This window comes from Pseudochaenichthys georgianus, chromosome 6, assembly GCF_902827115.2.
Source record: "Pseudochaenichthys georgianus chromosome 6, fPseGeo1.2, whole genome shotgun sequence".
Taxonomy (NCBI): Eukaryota; Metazoa; Chordata; class Actinopteri; order Perciformes; family Channichthyidae; genus Pseudochaenichthys; species Pseudochaenichthys georgianus.
The window spans coordinates 25,025,328-25,050,636 of NC_047508.1; the positions used below are offsets into that span (position 1 = coordinate 25,025,328).

The following is a 25,309-nucleotide window of genomic DNA, read 5'->3' on the forward strand; positions in this document are numbered from 1 at the left end:
CAAGAAAAGTTGCAATGCCACAGTTCATTACAGATACATACACTTCCCTGCTGGCATGCTGTTGCTGTGTATAGAATAGAAGTTTAGAAACTCTGGTGTAAGAGGCAATTGCCAATAATTCACTTTCAACTGTTATATCATCCACCATTTATATGATGAAATTCAGTCTACCTTATTTGAAATATTGCTATTAACTTGCAGCACTGTGTGAGTGTTATCCCATCGTGTAAGTGGAATGAATAAGAAGACAGAGGAGGTGGGTGTGTATCTGTCCAGTATATGTGACAGAGGCCCATATAGACAGTGACAGGCAATGAGTTACAGCAGCTCTCAGTGTGTGGGCATACATCAATGAGATATTCCCCTCTGGAGCGCTAAGTAATGAAACAGGCACATTGCAGGTATAGGAATTGTTCCTCACAACATGTATTGAATATACTGTCTCTCTTGTGTTTCCAGACCATCCCACGACATCAGCCTGGAGGAGTTTGATGATGAAGATCTCTCTGAAATCACAGATGACTGTGGGATTGGACTCAACTATGACTCTGATCCTTATGAGAAGGTGGGGCCCCTTCTCTGTTCTTATGTTGTTTTCTTTTATAGAAATGTGATCTTTTATAGCACATGTTGTGCTTTGTGTCTCGACAATGTGAAAGCATAAACTAAACAAGTTATTTCACTGTTTGCAAACTTTAGATATTCATTATTGTGTGTATTTTAAGTGATATTTATTATTTTTTCCTACCAGATTTGTTAAAGTTTTAAGGCTCTTGGAAAAATTCACATTATAGTTCATTAATGCAACCTGCATGTATTACTGGCAGAAAAAATGAAAATATTTAGCTTCAGGGGAGCTTTAGTGAAATGTAGCTAAGAAATGTGACATTAAGAGGACAGAAAAAAAGTGGACTTGGTTTGCATAGCTGTTTTGTGTATGCTTATTTTCAAAGGTTATCTTATATAAGCATCTCTGTAGCTCTTTTCATCCAAGCTACCAGTATTGCAGTTAACACAGTAATGGCCATAAGCCTCAGATATTCATATTTTTTTTAAAACCAGGACAAAATTAATACATTTCCTGGCTATGATGAACATAATTCTCCATGTACTCTGATTATCATAATCATAGTAAATCTGAGCAAACAGCATGCATTCACTAAACTCCTTGGCTTCTCTACTTGGCATGTTATAGACATTCTAGTACTTCCACTAAACCTCCTATTCAAGTGACTGTTATGAAGTATATGCAAATAATTGAGTCATTAGCTGAATCATCCCACATGTCTGACCAGCTCAGACCTTAATTACTGAATTTCTAAGAACTATTATCTCATATCCTCTCTCTTCTTCTGTATTTCTCGTGTCTCCATCCTGTGGGATGTAAATGTTTAATGCTGGTGGCGTGGAGCCACGGCTGCAGCAGAGGGTGGGTGACCCAATGCAGTTTGCTGCTATGCAGAGACAACCTCCCTCCCTTACTCCCTCCCATCCTCCCATGTGTCTTCCCTTCCCTCCCTTCCTCCTATGCAGAGTGTTGCTCGGAGACAGAGCTCAGATTCCCTCCCCCCTTCTTCTGCTACCACCTATCCACTCCCTTTCCCCCTTAAAGCTTTGCTTCCTTCACTTTCTCCCTCTCTCCCTTTTCCTGCGAGGTGAACGGGGATTTAGCTCAGAGATAGTTGGTTCTGAGGGCAAGCTCTGGGTATAAATCTGTGCTAGATATTTAGCTTCCTCAACTGTAATCCACCAACAAAACACATTATGGGTTGCTAGCCAAAGCCCTTCTCTAAAAAGACGTGTCTGCATAGCCCTCCAGAAAAAGAGATCATTTAGAGGGTAGATGTTTTGCAGAGGTCAAACCATAGTAAACCATGCATCAGTGCCCTCTTCCACCTCTCACACACATCAGCAGAGGCCATGACTGCTCTCTTCCCAAACAAGAAAGCGCAAGGCAGAGAGCGGCGGGCCTTGTTACATTACATCATTGCCAAGAGGAAGTGATCTTGCTGACATGGGATGGATAGGACAGACTCCCAGTTGCCCTCTGTGTGTTTGCGTGCACATTTAAATAACAGAGAATGAAAAGCGAGACAGAGAATGTTGTGCACGGGGTGTTTCACATGGTATTTGATTTTGCTTGCATCAGTAGGATGGGTGACACCCTGTCAGCTCATCAGCAGCAGCAGTCCTTCCCTCTTGCGTCGCACCCTGCTGATGAGGAGAGAGGCTGCTGGTTTTTATATCAGATAGGATTCAGCCATATCAGGCAGTATGTTTTTGATATTAAGGACAGCCAAACTAAACAGTGAGATTATCCTCCGCCCTCAATCCTCGGCTCTGATTAATTCCAACTTGTTATGGGGTTCAAGTCTAATCTGCATAACCCTTTAGATCAATACTTAGTCTTTGTGATGGACACACACAAATACATGTGAACAAAAACAAATAGACACACACTATGCCTGACTATGTCATCCTGAGCTGAAGGCAGGCAATTAAGAATCGTTCACATTGGTTTGTTATGAAATTCATATTTTTTTATCTGGTAACTGCTGGCCAAATGCCAAAATGTCATAGCATATCTGGCCCAGGCTGTCCTTTCCTACTATCCATGATGTCAGAGGGGATTAGGTTTGACAATGGGTTTTCAACCATGTGATTTGTTTTTATTCTTTGACCTTTAATTTTTTAACTCAGCATATCAACATAACAGGACCACAATGGAGGCAACCTCTCCTTTTGTGTGTCTCTGAATCTCCCTTACAAACACAAATCTCCCTTATAAACACAAAAACACCCTGCTGCTTTCTTCCACGTCTCGCTCAGGATTGTTCACATCCTGTCTCTCAAGCATCCATCTCTGTCTCACCAGAGCACGGATTGAACACCATGAACACATGCATAATTCAGTATGTGATGGAGAAATGGGGTATGTTTCCCAGCTGTTGTGCTAGTTTGAAATGTGGACATTTCAATGATAAATGAAGGGCCATCACTCAGCTAGGTGGTCTCTGTAAATGGGAGGCTAATAGGCATCTGTCCTACACTCCGGCATTACATTCAACTAGATTACAAGCTACATTTGGAAAACGGTCTTTATGAGGGATCAAATGCACCCACATTTCAAAATAAAACAGAAGCCAGGATCATGATAACACAACACCTAACTTACCAGCAGAAGAGCTTGTTTGCACAGGTTCAATCACAGGGCTGGATGGGATGTCCTAGGGGACTGGAGACTTTGAGGATTGATTCTCGCCAACACACAACTATTATTTATAGATCTCTCTTTTTCTTAAAGTCTCCCTGCCTGTCTGTCAGGTGCCCGGGCTTAAAAATGACCCTTCCTTGACAGTACAGATTTTTCTCCGAGGCAGATGTGGCACTTTCACAACCTTGCTGATGGATCTCTGGATTTTTACACTGACATAGAGTTATAGGTCACATATCCCCAGTGATGTTTTATAATGGGTCAGTGTGAGGAGACAGCATTGTGAAACTTGACAGTAGTACATTATGAAGTGAGATGATATAATGATCGATTGAAAGGTTTCTTAGCACACACAAAATTCCTTTCAAAACTTTGTTTCACATTAACAGCTAAATGACAGACAAAATATCTATGTTAATGAGTTATATTTAGTGGTGCACGATAATTATCGGCCCGATAATTATCGGTCCGATATTAGGAATTATAACGTCATCCCGATAAACCCGATAACAGTATTAATAGCCCCGATAATATACAATATATTTTTTGGGTAAAAAAAAAGAGAAACAAATACTGCGGTGTGGGTGGATTGGGATGAGGGGCGCTTGTTTTTCACTCGGCTCCTCCCGTTTTGCCAGTAGTGTGGTATAGTGGTTTAGGAAGAGGGGAGTTTTTCACAAATCCAGCGCTCCCTAACTCATGCCTGGCTGTGACGTAAATGGTGTGCGGCCGTGAAGCCAGGACAGTAAACAAACATGTCGTCGGTAGTATGGGACTATTTAAAAGTTTCAGAGATAGATAGTTCGCTTGCTATTTGTATTAACAAATGCAATGCAGAAGTTCCACGAGGAGGGAAAAAGGCAACGAGCTATAATACTTGAAACCTGATTAGTCACCTGAAACATCGCCATCGCTAGGATGGTGTGTTAAAAGCATACGAAGACGCCTGCGCTGCTAAACTAGCGGCAAATCCAAAGCCAGCTGCAAAGGCACCGGGGCTTTTACCTATCGACGAGGCTTTTGAAAAAGGCAAGAAGTTTGCCAGATTTGTTTAGGAAAATAAATATGGTCACTTTGAAGAGTCAAAACTGTTCTTGGCTTTGTTTTGTTCATAGTAGTAATGCTCATGTCATTTGCTCACTACTAGTCTTTTTTTTACCACCAGGTGTGCAAAAACTACAGGTACATTTAATATATATATTAGGGGTGTAACGGTTCACAGAAGTCACGGTTCGGTTCGTACCTCGGTTTGGGGGTCACGGTTCGGTACAACAAGAAAAAGCAAAAAAAAGTCCCAAATGCATAATTCCAGGTTTGTTTTTATTTATTTTTGAACAGTAGTGCAAGTTTCAGTCTCAAAATAAGGAACTCTGACATTTTGAATAATTAACTGTATTAAACAGTTAAAAACAAACCATAAACAGTACCACACACACTCAGATGGCCATATTATCTATAATGGCTGATGTCAAACAAAAAGGTTTCATCAAGCTGTAAAACTAAAAAGAATGTCTTACATCATAAATAATAAGAAAGTGTTTCCAGAGCGCAAAGTCGTTGAAAAACATATGCCAAAAGCTTCCGTTATTTATTTTGGTTTCACGGCTCTCATGCCTATTGGCTTCTTAAAAACAGCGGGGATCAGCTGTTGAACTGCTGTTGTCTTTTGCCGGGCTCTGGTGATTGGCAAATCTTGGCGATCCCTTCTGATATGATTTAGCATGTTTGGCGTGTGTTTCCATTAGCATACCGCACCGCTATCGAACAACGCCGACAAACCGTCCTCGTCGGATCCACCACTCGCACACTTCATCGTTATTAGTCCACAGGGAACCCGAAATGTTCCCACACAGCTGATTTAAAAGAAGCAGGTGGGTTCTAGCTCCTGTGTGTTATCTGAAATCGCCATACTAACTTTTCTTCTTCTTGTATTTAGTTCGTTTTGTTGTTGTGTTTCTTCTTGTTCTTCATTTGCTGTTTAAGGGCGGCTGGCAAACAGCTTTTAGGCGCAATACCGCCCCCTGGATTATAAATAGTGTAGTGGATACTGCCCTGAAGGACAGACTTTTTTCCCACTCGTAAAAAAAGGCGTATTCGCCGTGTGACTGCATGTGCCGAACCGTGACTGCATGTGCCGAACCGTGACGTCCGAACCGTGACGGTACGGGACGAATACGGATACCGTTACACCCCTAATATATATATATTATATTATTATCGGTTATCGGTATCGGTATCGGTCTTGAGAAGCAGGAAGTTATGCATCCCTATATTCATGTGGACTCTGTCAGCAAAAGCCTGTGTTGATTTTTGTTGCTGTGGCATAAAGTGGATGCACCAGTCGTCAGCATAATGTTGTTGGATGGTTGAAAGGGTGAGCTTTGATTCCTCCATTAAAGAGACTGCACTGAAAGGCATAGAAACTGCTGCGCTGTTCAAACTGCAAACCAGATAAATCAATCCTTGTGTTAGCATTGTCAAAGTAGGGAAGAGATGATCAGAAAAAGTAGTATTGTGCACTCTGCATCTGGTAACGAAGATGTAGCAGCTTATTGTAATATCAGCATAAGCAAGGTTTCCTGCTCAATGTTTGAGGCTCATCAGGGAGAGATAACATTAAATGAGTGAAGCATGGGTCAATATGAACATGTCACTACCCCACAGTTATCTATATTATCTCCATAAACATCAAATCAGCTTAAACTCTTAAAATGGCACATATTGGAATCATATTACATTTAGGTAAGAAACAAATATTGTAATTGTATCAGCGATCTTTATTAAATGAAAAACGTTTATAAACACAGTTCACCTGCAAAAATCAATGAGGATATTTATGATTACCCCGGTAATGGTTATTTGTCACAGTAACTTTCTTGAGTCTTCTTTTTTAACAATCCGTAATAATATATCATCCCTTGGTGAGAGATTATACAATTCAACAAAGCAGCTATCTGATCAATTTTGCCTTGTGACAGACATTGAAATTGCCTCTTCTTCCACAACTAGCCAACATGTGTGTCAATCATCTACTTAATTGAAATTGCACCCTCATTAAACCTTGTATCTGGCAAATATAACACTTATATGCTTATGGAGGTGTGCTCTTTTGAACCTTAACATCATTTAGTGCACTCCTTTCCGGTAAACTTGCTGAAACCCAGTGGCGAACTGTGTCTATCACAACTGGACCTTCTGTAGACACACACACCTCCCACCGACCGCCGCCCCCCCCACCCCCCCCTCCGCGGCATTATAATGTCCGTCTTTTCACTGAATTGTCATCTTGAAAAGGGTACTCACAACAATTCCGCAACAACTTCATCTTCACCTGTTGCATTTCAACGTTAAAAACAATAAAACGGCATGAATTGCTTCGTCGCATTCATCTTCTAGATCCTCTGTCTCGAGCCAGTTAACTAGCGGGCCTTCTAGAGCAGTGGTTCCCAAACGGTGTGCCTCACACTGCACACTACAGACTGGTGTGCCGTGAGCCAAGTCCGGGTGTGCCGTGGGATTTTGTGACAACCATACATTATTGCAATATACAACTACACAACAATTATTATTTTTTAATTTACTATATCAGTACTTTGTAGGTTTATATGTACGTAATCTGCACGACCTGCGCGTCCACATATCCACGTGCAGTGCTGCATAAACATGGCTGAGTCAGCGATAACTTTCGAGGGGTGGAGGTATGCCCATTATTTTGAGTTCGTCCGAAGAATAGACAGGAATGTGACGGTGAGGTGCAAACTGTGTCCAGGCCAGAAGCTGTTATCCACTGCTGTGAACACCACGTCAAACCTCAACAAACACCTGCAAAGAACACATGCTAAGGTGAAGCTACCGCACACGCTATTTGTTGTTTGTTTATATCACGTAGTCTGTTCCTCTTCTCTGTCTTCCGGTTGTTGCCTGTTTTGAATGACAAATACACACTACCGCCATCTGCTGGTAAGGAAAGTTATTGCCACTCACGCATGCGCAGTTCGTACGTGCTCGACGAGTAAAGTAACAAGTTACTTTATGTAGATAGTAATGAAGTAGTGTAATATATTACATTTTTTTAGTAACGACCCCATCTCTGGAGTTGGCGTTCTCTACTCTGATTTACATGAAGAACAACAGGAGGTCACGGCTCTCTGTTGAACAGGACTTGCGAGTGGCCCTCTCCTCAGTGCCACCAAGGATTAAAAAAGTATGCGCGCCCCGACAGGCACATGTATCTCACTCATTTGTAAGTCGGCAACATATTTATAATAGCACATGTTCTATTTCGTCCCTACTGACCGCCAGAGGCGGTGCTTTAAGCACTGGATATGTCCATCGCGCGCATGCGCAGCTCGAGTACCAATAACAACAAAGTCACCTGTGACCCACGTGACACCGGCTATACCAGCCGGTGTCGTCAGAGGATCTGTTCCTTTCATCTTCTTGCTGCGCGAGAGTACCGTGGCTACATTTTTGTAGCCTACAGCGTTCAGGTTTGAACGTTTGATCTGAGGGATTGCTCTGCAAGCAGCTGGCCGCGTGCAGCTTCGCGACTGACAGTCGGAGCTACGGGTCGTTAACGCGTCCTCCAGGAGCTGTGGACGGCTGTGCTCTGTGCAGAGCCTCGACAGACAGGTTTGTGTCAGCTTGTTGCTGGTGATGGCTGTGTCCCCACACCCTCTCCCAGCCAAGTTGTCCTGATTATTTTTTGTTTGGCTTAGACTTTCTGGTGACGACAGTGTTCCCGCTTCCTCTCCCATTAAGTTGCCCTTATGCTCTTTTGAAAGTTCTGCTTGTGGCGTTGTGCCCGAGCTATCATTAGCATTTGAGTCCCAGCTTTGGCTGCGTCCCTCATTCAATTTAGTATGGAAGCCCAGAGGGTCATATTTTAAACCCGTTTTTCGTTTAGATGCAGAGAGTAAGGTAAGTACTTTCTATTTCTTAGAAGCTATTATCTGGTCTTAACATTTGTGTTCTGACTTGGTCGCTTGATTGTTAGCAGTAGCCGCTTGGCTAACACCTTGCTGTTAAGCTTAATTATCCGGTAACATAGGGTTTTATTGCAGTAGTGCTAGATTGTTGTATTACTGCTCCTAGTACTAGACTCCTAGCACTAGGATGATATTCAGAGAACATCTTCACTGCGGGTGCTGTGTGCTCTGCATGTGCGGTTACTACTGTAACCAGGCACAGTTCTATGCGGGCTGTTCTCTTTCTAAGCTAATTATCTGGTCTTAACATTGTGTTCAGAATTGGTTGCTTGATTGGTAGCAGCAGCTGCTTGGCTAACACTTTGCATGTACTGTTAAGCTTCATTATTAACTCAGCCGGTGAGGGCAGTGCTCTCGCTCCCGGCAAACGCATGGTATGGTTGCAGTAGCGCTATATCATTGTATTTACTGCTCCTAGTACTAGACTCCTAGCACTAGGACGATATGCAGAGAACAATCTTCACTGGGTGTGCTGTGTGCTCTGCATGTGTGGCCATTAAGGAGGATTTCATCCTCCAAATATTATATTATCTAGTGGGCAGCCGTTTGGCTGACACTTTTAGGCACCGGCCACAGTTACTACTGTAACTAAGGTTCTAAGCCGTAAGTACTGGCCATAATTACTACTGTAACTACGGTTCCAAGCCGTGTATGTACTGGCCATAGTCAATACCGTAACTACGTCTCTATGCTGTGTAAGTACTGGCCATAGTAACTACTGTAACTACGGGTTTAAGCCGTAAGTACTGGCCATAGTTACTACTGTAACTACGGTTCCAAGCTGTGCAAGTACTTGCCATAGTCAATACCGTAACTACGGTTCTATGCTGTGTAAATACTGGCCATAGTTACTACTGTAACTACGGTTCTAAGCCATGTAAGTACTGGCCATAGTTACTACTGTAACTACGGTTCCAAGCCGTGCAAGTACTGGCCAGAGTTACTACTGTAACTACGGCTCTATGCTGTGTAAGTTCTGGCCATGGTTACTGCTGTAACTACGGCTCTGTGCTGTTCTCTTCTTTAGAAGCTAGTTATCTGGTCTTAAACATGTGTGTTATTTGACTTGATCTCGCTTGATCGTTAGCAGCAGCCCCTCGGCTAACGTCTTGCTTGTACTGTTTAGCTTCTTTATTTTACCCAGCTAGGTGAAGGCATTGCTCTCACTCCCGCTCCCTCTGCCGGTAATGCGGATGTAGCTACATCCCTTTTTCTGTTCCGAGAATAGTAGCACCGTTCTACTCTTCCCGTTCAGCAGGTAGCTGGTGAAGGCTGTGTTCCCGCTCCCGGTTACGCTGCATCTGGCATTCGTTTCTAACTCAACCAGTGAAGGCAGTGTTCTCGCCCCGCTCCTGGTAGACGCTGAACTGCCTCGTTTTTCCGTTAAGCAGGTAGCCGGTGAAGGCTGTGTTCCCGCACCCGCTCCCAGTTACGCTGCATCTGGCATTCGTCTCTAACTCAACCAGTGAAGGCAGTGTTTTCGCCCCCGCTCCCGGTTACGCTGCATCTGGCATTCGTCTCTAACTCAACCAGTGAAGGCAGTGTTTTCGCCCCCGCTCCTGGTAGACGCCAAACTGCCTCGTTTTTCCGTTAAGCAGGTAGCCGGTGAAGGCTGTGTTCCCGCACCCGCTCCCAGTTACGCTGCATCTGGCATTCGTCTCTAACTCAACCAGTGAAGGCAGTGTTTTCGCCCCCGCTCCCGGTTACGCTGCATCTGGCATTCGTTTCTAACTCAACCAGTGAAGGCAGTGTTTTCGCCCCCGCTCCTGGTAGACGCCAAACTGCCTCGTTTTTCCATTAAGCAGGGAGCCGGTGAAGGCTGTGTTCCCGCACCCGCTCCCAGTTATGCTGCATCTGGCATTCGTCTCTAACTCAACCAGTGAAGGCAGTGTTTTCGCCCCCGCTCCTGGTAGACGCCAAACTGCCTCGTTTTTCCGTTAAGCAGGTAGCCGGTGAAGGCTGTGTTCCATTACATTACATTACATTGCATTTAGCTGACGCTTTTATCCAAAGCAACTTACAATAAGTACATTCGACCAGGAAGACACAACCTTGAAGAAAACAGAATCATATAAGTACATCAGGTTTCATAGAGCCAAGTATTTCAAGTGCCACTCAACTGGCTATAGATAAGCCAGTCCTTTATTAGTATATAAGTGCTCTGTTAGCAGTTCTTTGTTAGTAATTCTATCGCTCGAGGTGGAGTCGAAAGAGATGAGTTTTCAGTCTGCGCCGGAAGGTGTGTAAGCTTTCTGCCGTCCTGATGTCAATGGGGAGCTCATTCCACCATTTTGGAGCCAGGATAGCAAACCCACTTGTTTTTGCTGATGGGAACTTGGGTCCCCCTCGCAGCGAGGGTGCAGCGAGTCGTTTCGCTGATGCAGAGCGTAGAGCACGCGCTGGGGTGTACAGTTTAACCATGTCCTGGATGTAGGAAGGGCCAGATCCATTTGCAGCATGGTACACAAGTACCATTGTCTTGAAGTGGATTCTAGCAGTTATCAGAAGCCAGTGGAGGGAGCGGAGGAGCGGAGTGGTGTGGGAAAATGTAGGAAGGTTGAAGACCAGACGAGCCGCTGCATTCTGGATGAGCTGCAGAGGTCGGATGGCACATGCAGGTAGACCAGCCAGGAGGGAGTTGCAGTAGTCTAGGCATGAGGTGACGAAAGCCTGGACCAGAAGCTGGGTCGCTTTCTGGGTCAGCTGGGGACGTATCTTCCTGATGTTGTAGAGCGTGTATCTGCAGCAACGGGTTGTAGCAGCGATGTTTGCAGTGAAGGACAGGTTGTTATCTAGGATCACACCCAGATTCCTTGCAGTCTGAGTCGGGGAAACAACAGAGGTGCTGATGTTGATTGTTAGGTCAAGAGTGGGACAATCTTTTCCCGGAAGGAAAAGCAGTTCAGTTTTGTCAAGGTTGAGCTTGAGATGATGAGCGGACATCCACTGAGAGATGTCAGCTAAACAAGCAGAGATGCGTGCAACGACCTGGGTCTCTGAGCGGGGAAAGGACAGAATTAATTGGGTGTCGTCAGCGTAGCAGTGTTCCCGCACCCGCTCCCGGTTACGCTGCATCTGGCATTCGTCTCTAACTCAACCAGTGAAGGCAGTGTTCTCGCCCCCGCTCCTGGTAGACGCGAAACTGCCTTGTTTTTCCGTTAAGCAGGTAGCCGGTGAAGGCTGTGTTCCCGCACCCGCTCCCAGTTACGCTGCATCTGGCATTCGTCTCTAACTCAACCAGTGAAGGCTGTGTTTTCGCCCCCGCTCCCGGTTACGCTGCATCTGGCATTCGTTTCTAACTCAACCAGTGAAGGCAGTGTTTTCGCCCCCGCTCCTGGTAGACGCCAAACTGCCTCGTTTTTCCATTAAGCAGGGAGCCGGTGAAGGCTGTGTTCCCGCACCCGCTCCCAGTTATGCTGCATCTGGCATTCGTCTCTAACTCAACCAGTGAAGGCAGTGTTTTCGCCCCCGCTCCTGGTAGACGCCAAACTGCCTCGTTTTTCCGTTAAGCAGGTAGCCGGTGAAGGCTGTGTTCCATTACATTACATTACATTGCATTTAGCTGACGCTTTTATCCAAAGCAACTTACAATAAGTACATTCGACCAGGAAGACACAACCTTGAAGAAAACAGAATCATATAAGTACATCAGGTTTCATAGAGCCAAGTATTTCAAGTGCCACTCAACTGGCTATAGATAAGCCAGTCCTTTATTAGTATATAAGTGCTCTGTTAGCAGTTCTTTGTTAGTAATTCTATCGCTCGAGGTGGAGTCGAAAGAGATGAGTTTTCAGTCTGCGCCGGAAGGTGTGTAAGCTTTCTGCCGTCCTGATGTCAATGGGGAGCTCATTCCACCATTTTGGAGCCAGGATAGCAAACCCACTTGTTTTTGCTGATGGGAACTTGGGTCCCCCTCGCAGCGAGGGTGCAGCGAGTCGTTTCGCTGATGCAGAGCGTAGAGCACGCGCTGGGGTGTACAGTTTAACCATGTCCTGGATGTAGGAAGGGCCAGATCCATTTGCAGCATGGTACACAAGTACCATTGTCTTGAAGTGGATTCTAGCAGTTATCAGAAGCCAGTGGAGGGAGCGGAGGAGCGGAGTGGTGTGGGAAAATGTAGGAAGGTTGAAGACCAGACGAGCCGCTGCATTCTGGATGAGCTGCAGAGGTCGGATGGCACATGCAGGTAGACCAGCCAGGAGGGAGTTGCAGTAGTCTAGGCATGAGGTGACGAAAGCCTGGACCAGAAGCTGGGTCGCTTTCTGGGTCAGCTGGGGACGTATCTTCCTGATGTTGTAGAGCGTGTATCTGCAGCAACGGGTTGTAGCAGCGATGTTTGCAGTGAAGGACAGGTTGTTATCTAGGATCACACCCAGATTCCTTGCAGTCTGAGTCGGGGAAACAACAGAGGTGCCGTTGTTGATTGTTAGGTCAAGAGTGGGACAATCTTTTCCCGGAAGGAAAAGCAGTTCAGTTTTGTTAAGGTTGAGCTTGAGATGATGAGCGGACATCCACTGAGAGATGTCAGCTAAACAAGCAGAGATGCGTGCAACGACCTGGGTCTCTGAGCGGGGAAAGGACAGAATTAATTGGGTGTCGTCAGCGTAGCAGTGTTCCCGCACCCGCTCCCGGTTACGCTGCATCTGGCATTCGTCTCTAACTCAACCAGTGAAGGCAGTGTTCTCGCCCCCGCTCCTGGTAGACGCGAAACTGCCTTGTTTCTCCGTTAAGCAGGTAGCTGGTGAAGGCTGTGTTCCCGCACCCGCTCCCGGTTACGCTGCATCTGGCATTCGTCTCTAACTCAACCAGTGAAGGCAGTGTTTTCGCCCCCGCTCCCGGTTACGCTGCATCTGGCATTCGTTTCTAACTCAACCAGTGAAGGCAGTGTTTTCGCCCCCGCTCCTGGTAGACGCCAAACTGCCTCGTTTTTCCATTAAGCAGGGAGCCGGTGAAGGCTGTGTTCCCGCACCCGCTCCCAGTTATGCTGCATCTGGCATTCGTCTCTAACTCAACCAGTGAAGGCAGTGTTTTCGCCCCCGCTCCTGGTAGACGCCAAACTGCCTCGTTTTTCCGTTAAGCAGGTAGCCGGTGAAGGCTGTGTTCCATTACATTACATTACATTGCATTTAGCTGACGCTTTTATCCAAAGCAACTTACAATAAGTACATTCGACCAGGAAGACACAACCTTGAAGAAAACAGAATCATATAAGTACATCAGGTTTCATAGAGCCAAGTATTTCAAGTGCCACTCAACTGGCTATAGATAAGCCAGTCCTTTATTAGTATATAAGTGCTCTGTTAGCAGTTCTTTGTTAGTAATTCTATCGCTCGAGGTGGAGTCGAAAGAGATGAGTTTTCAGTCTGCGCCGGAAGGTGTGTAAGCTTTCTGCCGTCCTGATGTCAATGGGGAGCTCATTCCACCATTTTGGAGCCAGGATAGCAAACCCACTTGTTTTTGCTGATGGGAACTTGGGTCCCCCTCGCAGCGAGGGTGCAGCGAGTCGTTTCGCTGATGCAGAGCGTAGAGCACGCGCTGGGGTGTACAGTTTAACCATGTCCTGGATGTAGGAAGGGCCAGATCCATTTGCAGCATGGTACACAAGTACCATTGTCTTGAAGTGGATTCTAGCAGTTATCAGAAGCCAGTGGAGGGAGCGGAGGAGCGGAGTGGTGTGGGAAAATGTAGGAAGGTTGAAGACCAGACGAGCCGCTGCATTCTGGATGAGCTGCAGAGGTCGGATGGCACATGCAGGTAGACCAGCCAGGAGGGAGTTGCAGTAGTCTAGGCATGAGGTGACGAAAGCCTGGACCAGAAGCTGGGTCGCTTTCTGGGTCAGCTGGGGACGTATCTTCCTGATGTTGTAGAGCGTGTATCTGCAGCAACGGGTTGTAGCAGCGATGTTTGCAGTGAAGGACAGGTTGTTATCTAGGATCACACCCAGATTCCTTGCAGTCTGAGTCGGGGAAACAACAGAGGTGCCGTTGTTGATTGTTAGGTCAAGAGTGGGACAATCTTTTCCCGGAAGGAAAAGCAGTTCAGTTTTGTTAAGGTTGAGCTTGAGATGATGAGCGGACATCCACTGAGAGATGTCAGCTAAACAAGCAGAGATGCGTGCAACGACCTGGGTCTCTGAGCGGGGAAAGGACAGAATTAATTGGGTGTCGTCAGCGTAGCAGTGTTCCCGCACCCGCTCCCGGTTACGCTGCATCTGGCATTCGTCTCTAACTCAACCAGTGAAGGCAGTGTTCTCGCCCCCGCTCCTGGTAGACGCGAAACTGCCTTGTTTCTCCGTTAAGCAGGTAGCTGGTGAAGGCTGTGTTCCCGCACCCGCTCCCGGTTACGCTGCATCTGGCATTCGTCTCTAACTCAACCAGTGAAGGCAGTTCTCGCCCCCGCTCCTGGTAGGCGCTGAACTGCCTTGTCTTTCCATTATGCAGGTAGCTGGTGAAGGCTGTGTTCACTCACCCGCTCCCGTTTATGCTGCATCTGGCATTCGTCTCTAACTCAGCCGGCAGTGTTCTCGCCCCCGCTCCTGGTAGACGCTGAACTGCCGTGTTTATTAATCCAGCCAGGTGAAGGCAGTGCTCTCGCTCCCGCTCCCTCTGCCGGTAACGTGGGTGTAATTACATCCCTCTTTCTGTTCGGCGAGTAGCAGCAACGCTCTACTCTTTCCATTAAGCAGGTAGCTGGTGAAGGCTGTGTTCCCGCACCCGCTCCCGGCTATGCTGCATCTGGCTACCTACAGAATGGGTCATTCATGTAGCGCCTGTATGGCTTCTCTTGAGCCCGAGGACGGCCACGACCACGGCCGCCTCTGGCGGTCAGTGGGGACGAAATTCGAGCATCTGAGGGAGGTTCTCACGGTAAACGCCTACATGAGCTGTAGCTGCATGCCTCGGGCGCTCAGAGTGGCTAGAATCACTGAGGTGGAACGTCTGGCAGCAGCCAACAGACACCTCTCCTTGTCACATCCTCCTCCAGATCAATTCGGCCGTTCCCGGCGACTTGAGGGAGCGATGGCTATGTTTGCTCCCCCCAATAGAAGGACTAGAAACAGGCTGTCCTCTAAAGTGGATCGGCTAGCTGCCGATAGGGGCATGATGAAGTCGCCTCTTGGCCCTTCAGCCTGGGCCCGGTGTAGGGGCTGCTAGCGGGCCGCCTGTCCCCCCCCCCCCTTCGGTTGACGCCCCTCCTTCGGTTGGTGTGCCTCCTTCGGCTGACGCACCTACTTCGGCTGACGCGCCTCCTTCGGCTGACGACACCGGCTGATGTGGCCGGTGTCACGTGGGTCACAGGTGACTTTGTTGTTATTGGTACTCGAGCTGCGCATGTGCGCAATGGACATATCCAGTGCTTAAAGCACCGCCTCTGGCGGTCACCCGGGACTCATAGAACCGTAGTTACAGCCGTAACTATCGTTTTAATGCTGATTGCTGAAATGTTACATTTATAATTTGTAGTTCAGGACCATGGACAATGCAGCTTCCTTGCATTGACAGTTCTCTGTGCTGAATTTCTGCTGAGTTTCCTTTGCCTCATTTTTAATTTTGTGACCTGTCTGGTTTAAATGAGTGTGTTGCTGCTTTGATGAAGCCTAATTTGATAAGGTTTCAAATTAATTTCTGAAATATTTCGTTAATATATATTTCATGAGTAATATAGTTGTCTTTGTCACATTTTATTTGGCATTAGTAAATAATTATGCACATTTACAGATATTTTACATGATATGAGTGATATTGGGCTATTTTGCACAATAGGTGTGCCTTGAGATTTTTACTTGTCCTTTGGTGTGCCTTGGGCACAAAAAGTTTGGGAACCACTGTTCTAGAGTACCCTGGAACTGAGGGAAACTCTGAAAGAATACGCCCATTGGCTACAAATCAATATATGATTGGTTGATCAAACTGTCAGTCCAAACGTACGCTCTCATTCAGTGAAACGGCCAGGGCATTCTATCAAGGATGTAGAATACCTTGGTTGAAGGATATTCTACCCAGCGACCCAGAACAAGATCTGATTGGTTGCTTTCTTTTCTAACACAAAACCACTGAAATGCGTAGTGTCCGAGAAGGACAAACAAATCAACGTAATACTGTAATATTACAGATCAACAACACAGATACGATTCTCATTTATTCATTTTATATACATTTTATTTATATAATTAAATCGATTTTTTGTTTGTTTTATCTGAGTGTTCCAGGGTATTCTCTGAATACCTTGAAGGCCCTGACGGTTCGCCACTGCTGAAACCTGAGAGATGTCTGATTGATCCACTCTCGTTTCCTTGCGTCTCCTATGTTTGCGTTCGTCTTTCACACATTATCTCTCCTTCCTTTGTCTTCAAAACAGTCCATCCTCAAGACTGCTGTTCTGCTTTTGCAGGGTTTTTGCAGAGTGACTTTATATTTAGTGACTTAATTGGTTCAACCTTTTCACCTTTTTCTTTTTTCTTTTTCTTTTTTTTCTTTTACCTTTCTTTTTCTTTTTTATCACCATCTTTTAGGTGTTTATGTTGTTGATGCTGAAGGCTGCACCTACCTGCTCTTTCTTATGTATACAAACACACACATACACTCAAAATATATTCATGTGTGCTTATGATGAACAGAACACTTAAGGCTGCAAGAAAGAATCCTATCAGCAAAATGTACTGTGGCTGTTCATGTGTGCAGAGTTGCCAACTACAGTGCTTTTATGTGTGTGTCTGTGTTTTACAAAGGCCCTCTGTGTAATCACAGTACATTGTGTCGCATGCCGTCCATCTGTGCTCTCCTTGTTGCATTCATCTCTTTGACAGGCCTGTTCTTGACAAAGCTTTTAAAGGAAAAAGGATGTAATATTATGCAGTGGATAGAAGGTAGCAGCTTTTTCCTTTCATTTGTGTTAGTTCACTACATAATAGTTTCCCTTCATGCTTTCAGAGCAGGACATGCTTTAATTTGTCTATATGAAATATAATTCAAAGTGTGAAAACATACAAATCCCCCTTCTCTTTTCTGGCTTCAGGACTCCCTTATACTGGAGAAGAGTGACATACACCACGCAGTCTGCTCCTTCCAGGATGACTTCCAGGAGTTTGAGATGATTGACGACGAAGATGAGGATGATGAGGATGATGAAGAAGATGAAGAGGTTGACCCTGATGCATCCCCCTCTGCCTCGCCTCCTCTCTCTCCTTCTCTTGGCACACTTAAGAGCAGACCGACCACATTGAACCTCACCACTGCTGTGTCACAGGTTAGCAGCCTGAAGCTCTGGTCCCAACAAACACTAATATCTATTATGCACAATTCTTACTCGTTGTCATAGTACTGTTCAACATTGTTCAGTATCTCCTTTGCTCTCTTTTCATTAGGATTCATTGAACAACAACAGCAGTCTGTCGCCCAAAAAAGGAAGCTGGCAAGACTCTTTACGGAAGACCTCACAGGGTAAATAAATGACAAATTATCTGTGGTACATTTGCGTATGGACTATGAATTGTGTTTTTCTTAATGTCTGCCATGCATGACACCTCACAAAAGATGATACTTAATTTGACCTGACCATGGATAAATAGCCTGCATCAAAGCTTAAAGGTGGGGGTAGGTAATTTTGGAGAAACCAGCTCAGGTGCGCTAGAATTTGAAAATACACAGCTGGAAAAAATCTGCCACTTCCTTACAGAGCCCCTCCTCCAACACACACGAACACGCACATGACCAATGAGGGCACGAGATAAATGTGTGCACAGATGGAAGGCTGACGGGCAGGTAGGCCATCCAGTTATTTTAGCCGGGCCGGCTAAAATGATTGGTCGTGCTTTTTACAGTACTACGGCTTCCACAGATGAACTTTTTTTATGGATTTTTGGTCAAAGCACTTAAGATATTCATTGCTATCGGGATGTTAAGAGCATTCCATGGAATATAACAAAAAGTGTATCTCGAGCCGGTTTCTCAAACTTACCTACCCCACCTTTAACTTAAATTATTGTCTACAATATGTAGAATATTAACATATAATACAGTATAATACAACACAATAACATATCCCTAAATTCAACAGATTGTAATTAAGTTGTTTTTTTAAAAATAAAAATGGCTTTGATTGGCTCAAGTGTGGTAATTTGATGGTACTTTAAACATAAACATAACTTACCAGATAAATCAATGCTGCATGTTCAAAATAAGTTCCTTTACACATTGCAGGTATAACTTTCAAAATAAATATCTTCTATCCCTCCAGGTCGTCTGTCTCCAACCCACACATGTCTGGAGGATGGTGTCCCTGTGACAGGCCAGTGCCCCGCCTCTCCAGTTACCCAGGCACCAGGGTCTCAAACCAAAGGTACTCCCCAAAAACAGACTGGGGAGGGCGGGAACCCCCAATCCCCTCACAGGCCCCTCCTCTGCGACATGGAGGGCAACAGGCGGGAGAGGCCCGAATACGGTAACAAAAAGGCCAACCCCAAAAGCAGATAATTCCATAGTCATCAGTGTCGTGTGGTGCCGTGATGTGAAATGGAGTGACGTGAAGTGAATTTGACTTGTTCACTAGTACAGTATGTTTTAACACTCTCATGGTGATTCTTACAATCCCATTTGCACATATCCACTTTAGGGAGTTAAATGAGTATGCTTCTAGTGAAGAGATGGCTGAACTGACTCATCCATCACCCTCTTTTTTTTAAATGTAAAACATGTCATTTCATTCATATTACAATTATGTCCAAATTGCCTTTTCCCCACAACCCTTATGATATGTCTCCTTTCTGTGTTTGCATATTTTTCATCATCTTCTTCATTCCTTTGTCATGCATTATTTTCATTTTCTTATGGCCCTTCTTGTTTTTCTGCCCCTTTTTATCTCTGTAGGCTCATTTGGTCAACACAAGTCCCACCCTTGTTCTGGTGATCTCACTGAGCAAAAGGCAGATCCATTAATCCAGAAGACCAGAGTACCTTCTGTAGATGAACAATCCCAGTGTTCAGACACAGAGGTAGACCACGACCTCAACAGCGACCACAACCACAAACACTCAAACCGGCGTGCCACAGACACTTACACAATCACCAGTGAGTCAGGTTTGGAGCCAGAGAACGACTTAGACCTGGATGGGACCAGTCGCTGCTTGTCATCCACTGCCCCCATTGGAGTCAATGAAGGTGCAGATACACCCCTGTCTGATGAGGAGCTGGAGAAGGACTATGATGTGGAATTTATGTGTAAGGAGACCTACGATATGGTGTGTAAGGAGAGTCGATGTTCATATGTGGAATTCCCCTCAATTGAACCCATCTCCTTCTCTAGCTATGTGTCCACCAGTCGTTCAGATGCAGGAGTTTCTGCCATGGAGGCAGCAGGTAACGACTCCACCTCTCCATCGTCAGACCCAGGGATAGCAGATATGAACCAGCAGGGTTACATGACTTCAGACCAGGATAAGGACCTAAGCTCTCCTGGCTCTGACTCTGACATTGAAGGGGAGCTGGAGGCAGCGTTTACCTGTGGAGCTGTGGTTTCCAACATGATCTCCTCTATCTCTGAGACCGAGCTGGACCTGACAAGTGATGAGAGCAGCAGTGGGCGCTCGTCCCACCTCACCAACTCCATTGAGGAGGCCAGCTCGCCTACATCAGACCAGGAACTGGACCTGGAGACAGAGTTAGAGCAGGACAGTGACATTGTGGGACTTAAAACGTCTCTACTTCTTGGCCAGCCTGACCCAATCAAAGAAGGGTCTATTCTTCCCTCTCCTTCGCCTCTACCCTCACCATACCCTCTGGACTCACCCATCTTACCTCCTGAGCCCTACGAGGAGGAGCCCCTGCAGAATGTGGACGATGAGCTGTCTTTTGAGCACCAGGCGGACCCAGATGAGACTCTGCCTCCAGCCCAACAATGTGAAGACAGTCTGTCCAGACAGATGGTACTGCAGATAGAACCAGACCACAGTCTAGAGAGCTTCAAACGCTCCTTCTACCTGCCAGTTGGACCAAGGCTTATGCCCAATGCAGATGAATATGATGGAACCAGTGAAGGCGAGTCTGACTCAGAGAGTGAAGACGAACTGAGCGAGAACTCAGACTCACCGTGGCTGCTCTGCAACTTGGTCAACAGGATGATCTCAGAGGGCTCGTATCCCATCAGTTGTCCTGAGGACTGCTTCAAGAGGAAGTTGTCTGTGTCCGACACCATCTCACCATCCTCAGACATTGGAGAGGGAGATGGTTTCAATGATGAGGACCAAGAGAAGAAGGCAGAGATGGATGAATTAGATGAAGAAGAGAAGGAAGCTAAAGGGTACGATATGATGGAGCCTGGAGAGAGGAGGAAGAGTGTGGAGGGGTGTGAACACAACGGGAGGGGAATCACAGATTTAAACACCTTGTATACAACGCAAGACTCTGAGAAGAACTTCACAGACAAACCATCTAAGAACACTAGAAGACAGGAGGAGGATCAAGAGCCCAATAATGACTTGATGATGCACGAGGGAAGGAAGGAACTGGACTCTCCGAGCTTCAGTGAGAGCGTGGTGAGCGACAAAGACGAAGGGCGAGAGACTGAGCCCAGGCCAACGAGCCGCTCCTCAGCCTCTCTTGAGCGTATCACCGAGGTTAAACACAGCCTGACACTAGACATACCGACCACCCAGACCAACCGCTGCTTCAGCCTCTCTTACTCTACAGACAATGAAGAAGAGGAGGACGATGGAGACTCATACCCTTTAATGGGTGACATGAGGAAGCAGTCCTACAGGGAGAGTGACTTAGAGCTCGACAGTTCACCACCAATTGATTCCAGTGTACAAAATCATCCCTTATCTGACCGAGACCTCACACTGTGCGAGACAAATCTGTCTCTGAGGCAGTCAAACGAAGAGGATGAACTGGCCTATGACTCCATGAAGTACACACTAGTGGTGGATGAGAATACTACACTGGAACTAGTTAAACTCAGAAGGTATGATCTGATGGTGTGTTGAATGTATGAAATCTAAGAAAGAAATTGTGTGTGTGTGTGTGTCTTTGCTTCAATTGAGCGGAACACATTTAATATTATTTGCTTTATTCTACTACAAGAAGTAATAATATAACATTGTTTCTAAATGTTTTGATCAAACTCTACTTTATGTAGCCGTCTGGTGGTGAATCAAGCAGTTTAAAGCATTTGTGGATGTCTAACCCTAAATTGATATTTGAAACGGACACATGTTGTCCTCTCAGGTGCACATCCGTTCTGAGCGATGAAAGTGAGCTGTCCACGCTATGTGATGAAGACCATGTGGAGACAGGGCAGGTGAGCTACGGTCGCGATAATGAAAAAGTGAGGCCAGAACTTCTCAGTTCTTCTGAGGACTCTTCACCTGAAGCTGATCTCCCATTCTCCAAGAAGTTCCTCAATGTGTTTGTCAACAGCACCTCCCGCTCCTCCAGTAAGTCCCACAGCCTTCTGGAAAACACCCAGATATGTTTTTGCAATCAAAGTGTCAATTTTAGGATTAAAGGAACAGTTTGACATTGGGAATTTACACACATTTTCTTTCTTCCTGATAAATCAATACAACTGTATTGGTCAATACACTTTAAAAGTACAGTCAGGTAATAGTAAGCTTAGCTTAGCATCAAGTATTACATTATTCCAAAAGGCATAGTCTCTAAAGCTTAACACATTATGTATTAATTATATTATTCAATTAAACCCAACCTGTCATAAGTGCTGTGCTGGTAGCGGCATTTCCCAAAATATGGAAGTATTCCTTTAAATTAAGCCAACATGTAGCCAATTATACAGCCTACAGGTTATAGCCCAGCAACATTATTGGTAAACATTTCCCCTCAGGGTCCTTACCATGATACACTACATTTAGGTTTAACACATTGCTATCAGCATGATACAGTAGCATGTGATCTAAATTTGAGAGGGAGAACCACACAAGCGCACAATGGGAGGGCTCTGCTGCTTCCCAGTACATCCCTCATCAATCAGTACTCTAGCATCAAGATTTATATCCCTAATGAACAGTGATTTGCATAATGAAAGGCTCATTACAAAGGCTTTCTTTTCCATTTATTTTTTGACAAATCTAACTTCCTTGCAAAAAGTTAACTTGAGAGTATAGCACCAACAAATAACTACAACCATGGAATAATGTATGTTATTTTAGACATTTGAACAAGGTCGTTTTCAGGTCATCAAAATAGTCTTATGTGTTTCTGCTGTCTAGGCACAGAGTCTTTTGGACTTTTCTCCTGTACCATCAATGGAGAGGAGAGGGACCAGACACACAGGGCAGTCTACAGGTGAGACAATCTACAGCACACTCATTCTTGATCATGGGATAATATTTGGAGAAATGTGAATTACAGTGAAAATTAGATCTATAGATAAATATTGCAAAAGGTTGTAGAAACATAATGGTATTGTGAATGCCATTAGCTCCAAAATTGCCCTTTTCTGTCTAGAAGAAAAAGTCTAGATAAACAAAACAATATTTCTTTAAGTTGACACTAATTATGTTAGGGAGGAGGGCAGATGTCCAACTACAGCTGGGCTCGAGAGCTGCAGGACGACCAGTAATAATCACATCAGCCACCTGTGTCTCTGCTTGTTTGTGTGCAATAGTGAGAGAGAAAGCTACAAGCACCTTACTATTATATAAATTTATGTTGTGGATGTAATATTATGCATTCGCTTTGCCATTGTTCTCTTTCAGTAAGTACATCCCCTCTAACTAGAGCACTTTGACTCCTTAATATTACTATAACTCTTTTGTTTCCAACCCTGTCAGCTGTTTCCTAATTTCTTTATCTCTTCTCCCCATGGGAGTCACCCAAAACCAAATCAGATGCTTCCTGATCAAATTAACTCCAGTCTAAAGGATGCCTAACAGCAGGAAACACATGCAAAGACACACCGTTTAACATTTCTCTTTTGTCCTCTGACTCTCTGCTGCTCTCTGCAGGTTCATTCCCAGACATGCAGATGAGCTGGAGCTGGATGTTGATGATCCTTTATATGTGGAGGAAGAAGAGGATGACTACTGGTACCGAGGTTATAACATGCGGACAGGGGAGAGGGGCATCTTTCCCGCCTTCTATGCCCACGAGGTCATAGGCCAATCTAAGGAGTTGTTGGGTGAGTTGAGAAATACATCACCTGTCATTTTCTGCATCTCAGTGTGAAGGTCAGAAGAATCACATGCTCTGTATGTCTGCATTACAACCCGTAGGAATGAAAAGAAATCCTGCATGGATCGAGACTTTCAACGTTCAGTTTTTGGGGTCAGTCGAGGTACCTTATCACCAAGGCAACGGCATTCTCTGCGCTGCCATGCAGAAGGTAAGTTAAGTGGAAAACAGCAAAACACATGCCCAATCACAAACAAATATGTATTCACCATTAAAGCATATTTGTATTGACACAAAGGTATTTTCTGTACATAAGATTGCGATATCGAGGAAACGGACGGTACATGTGCGGCCTCCTTCTCTGTGTGAGCTGGAGATTAGCTTGCAAGGAGTGAAACTGATCATGAGCCTGGAGGATGAATATGATGTCCTTGATGAGGTATGTACAAATAATTACAGTCATTTATAAATGACTCACATAAAGATAGATCATTTCTTTATTGTGAAATTATGTTGCATTGATGGTTATGTCTTTACTCCTTTGTCTCTGCATCTCTCTCTTCCTGTAGTATGACAGATGTAGTCACTTCTTCCAGATGAAGAACATCTCATTTTGTGGATGCCATCCGAGGAACAATTGGTAAACACACACATTGGTTTTCTGTCCTCATGTCACCATTGTTTAGTGTGACTGATTTAATCATATTTGTTCTTCTCTCTGCAGTTACTTTGGCTTCATAACTAAGCACCCGATGCTGAACAGATTTGCTTGCCACGTGTTTGTATCCCAGGAGTCTATGCGACCTGTAGCAGAGTGTGTTGGGTGAGTCCAAATCACATTATCACATCACTTACCATACATCAGAATTACCAAGGCACACTAATAACTTGAAAAGCCTATAAAATTAACTATTTAGCTGTAAATCATATTTGAAGTGCTCTTTGATGTTTTGCTTCTGTAGTCTGATATCAAAGTCCATGAGAGTGCATCTTTACTACCAAACACTCATCTGTAGCTGGATAAGTGAGCACTGATCCAGGTTTATTTGGCAGTATAGCCTTTTATGTGTGTGCATATCTGGGAGCTTAGCCATGCCGGATTCCTACATATTGCATTTGAATAATTAAAAATACAGATTGTTTACTGTCTCAAGGTGAGGCAAGAGCAGGCAGACGTGTACGGCTGTAACTAATGAGATTTTTTTATAGATTCATTTATTAATCTTTTGGTATATAAATGTCGGAAAATGGGGTTGAAGAGTAGAATGTGTTCCTTAAAGGTGATGTCTTTTTTTGTCTGTCCAAATCCCAAATACATTAAAGTTTATATGATATAAAACTGATAAAACGCCATATTTGAGAGACTGAAACAGCATGTCCTAGGATTTCTGCATCCATTATCAACATTTTTGTTAAACATTTTCTGTAAATCCACTAATCCATTAGTCAACTAATCGTTTCAGCAGAGCAGTAGGGTTGGGCTGAGCTTCATATTGTGCTTTGTCTGTGAAATAGACAAACCCTATGAAAAAACCCAGTAACACTGCTTTCAGTGAGATTGGTTCTGTGTTTGCACTAGAAGCAATCTTTACGTTGGCACCAAACAAACATTTCTTTGTAAATAGTCAGAACACGGATTTACAAATTCTGTTACAATATGGATCACTAAGTAAGGATGTCTTCTAAATGCTGGCAGGTTGATCTTTAGTCATCTGTTTGTCTTATTATAGTATTATTAGATCTCAGTGCTGCGTTTGACACTGTTGACCACAACATATTACTAGACCGACTGGAAAACTGGGTGGGACTTTCGGCAACAGTTCTAAATGGGATTGAATCCTACTTAAAGGACAGAAACAACTTTGTTTCTATAGGTAAATACTAGGGCTGTCAGTCGATTAAAATATTTAATCGCGATTAATCGCATGATTGTCCATAGTTAATCGCAAATTAATCGCACATTTTTGATCTGTTCTAAATGT

General features: G+C 44.8%; 1 protein-coding gene across 2 annotated transcripts in view; it reads left to right on the top strand.

The window, feature by feature from the left end:
* mapk8ip2 (mitogen-activated protein kinase 8 interacting protein 2) overlaps positions 1-25,309 on the top strand; it is a 40,716-nt gene that overhangs the window by 10,885 nt on the left and 4,522 nt on the right. Inside the window, exons 2-13 of one of the 2 annotated variants that reach the window (XM_034086014.2) lie at positions 460-565; positions 17,218-17,448; positions 17,567-17,642; positions 18,439-18,642; positions 19,068-21,159; positions 21,423-21,631; positions 22,424-22,499; positions 23,162-23,334; positions 23,429-23,538; positions 23,644-23,766; positions 23,897-23,967; positions 24,052-24,150. In XM_034086014.2, the coding sequence (XP_033941905.1) occupies positions 460-565; positions 17,218-17,448; positions 17,567-17,642; positions 18,439-18,642; positions 19,068-21,159; positions 21,423-21,631; positions 22,424-22,499; positions 23,162-23,334; positions 23,429-23,538; positions 23,644-23,766; positions 23,897-23,967; positions 24,052-24,150 (3,570 nt within the window). The remainder of the gene's footprint in view (positions 1-459; positions 566-17,217; positions 17,449-17,566; positions 17,643-18,438; positions 18,643-19,067; positions 21,160-21,422; positions 21,632-22,423; positions 22,500-23,161; positions 23,335-23,428; positions 23,539-23,643; positions 23,767-23,896; positions 23,968-24,051; positions 24,151-25,309) is intronic. The other variant, XM_034086016.2, reaches the window with a different exon arrangement.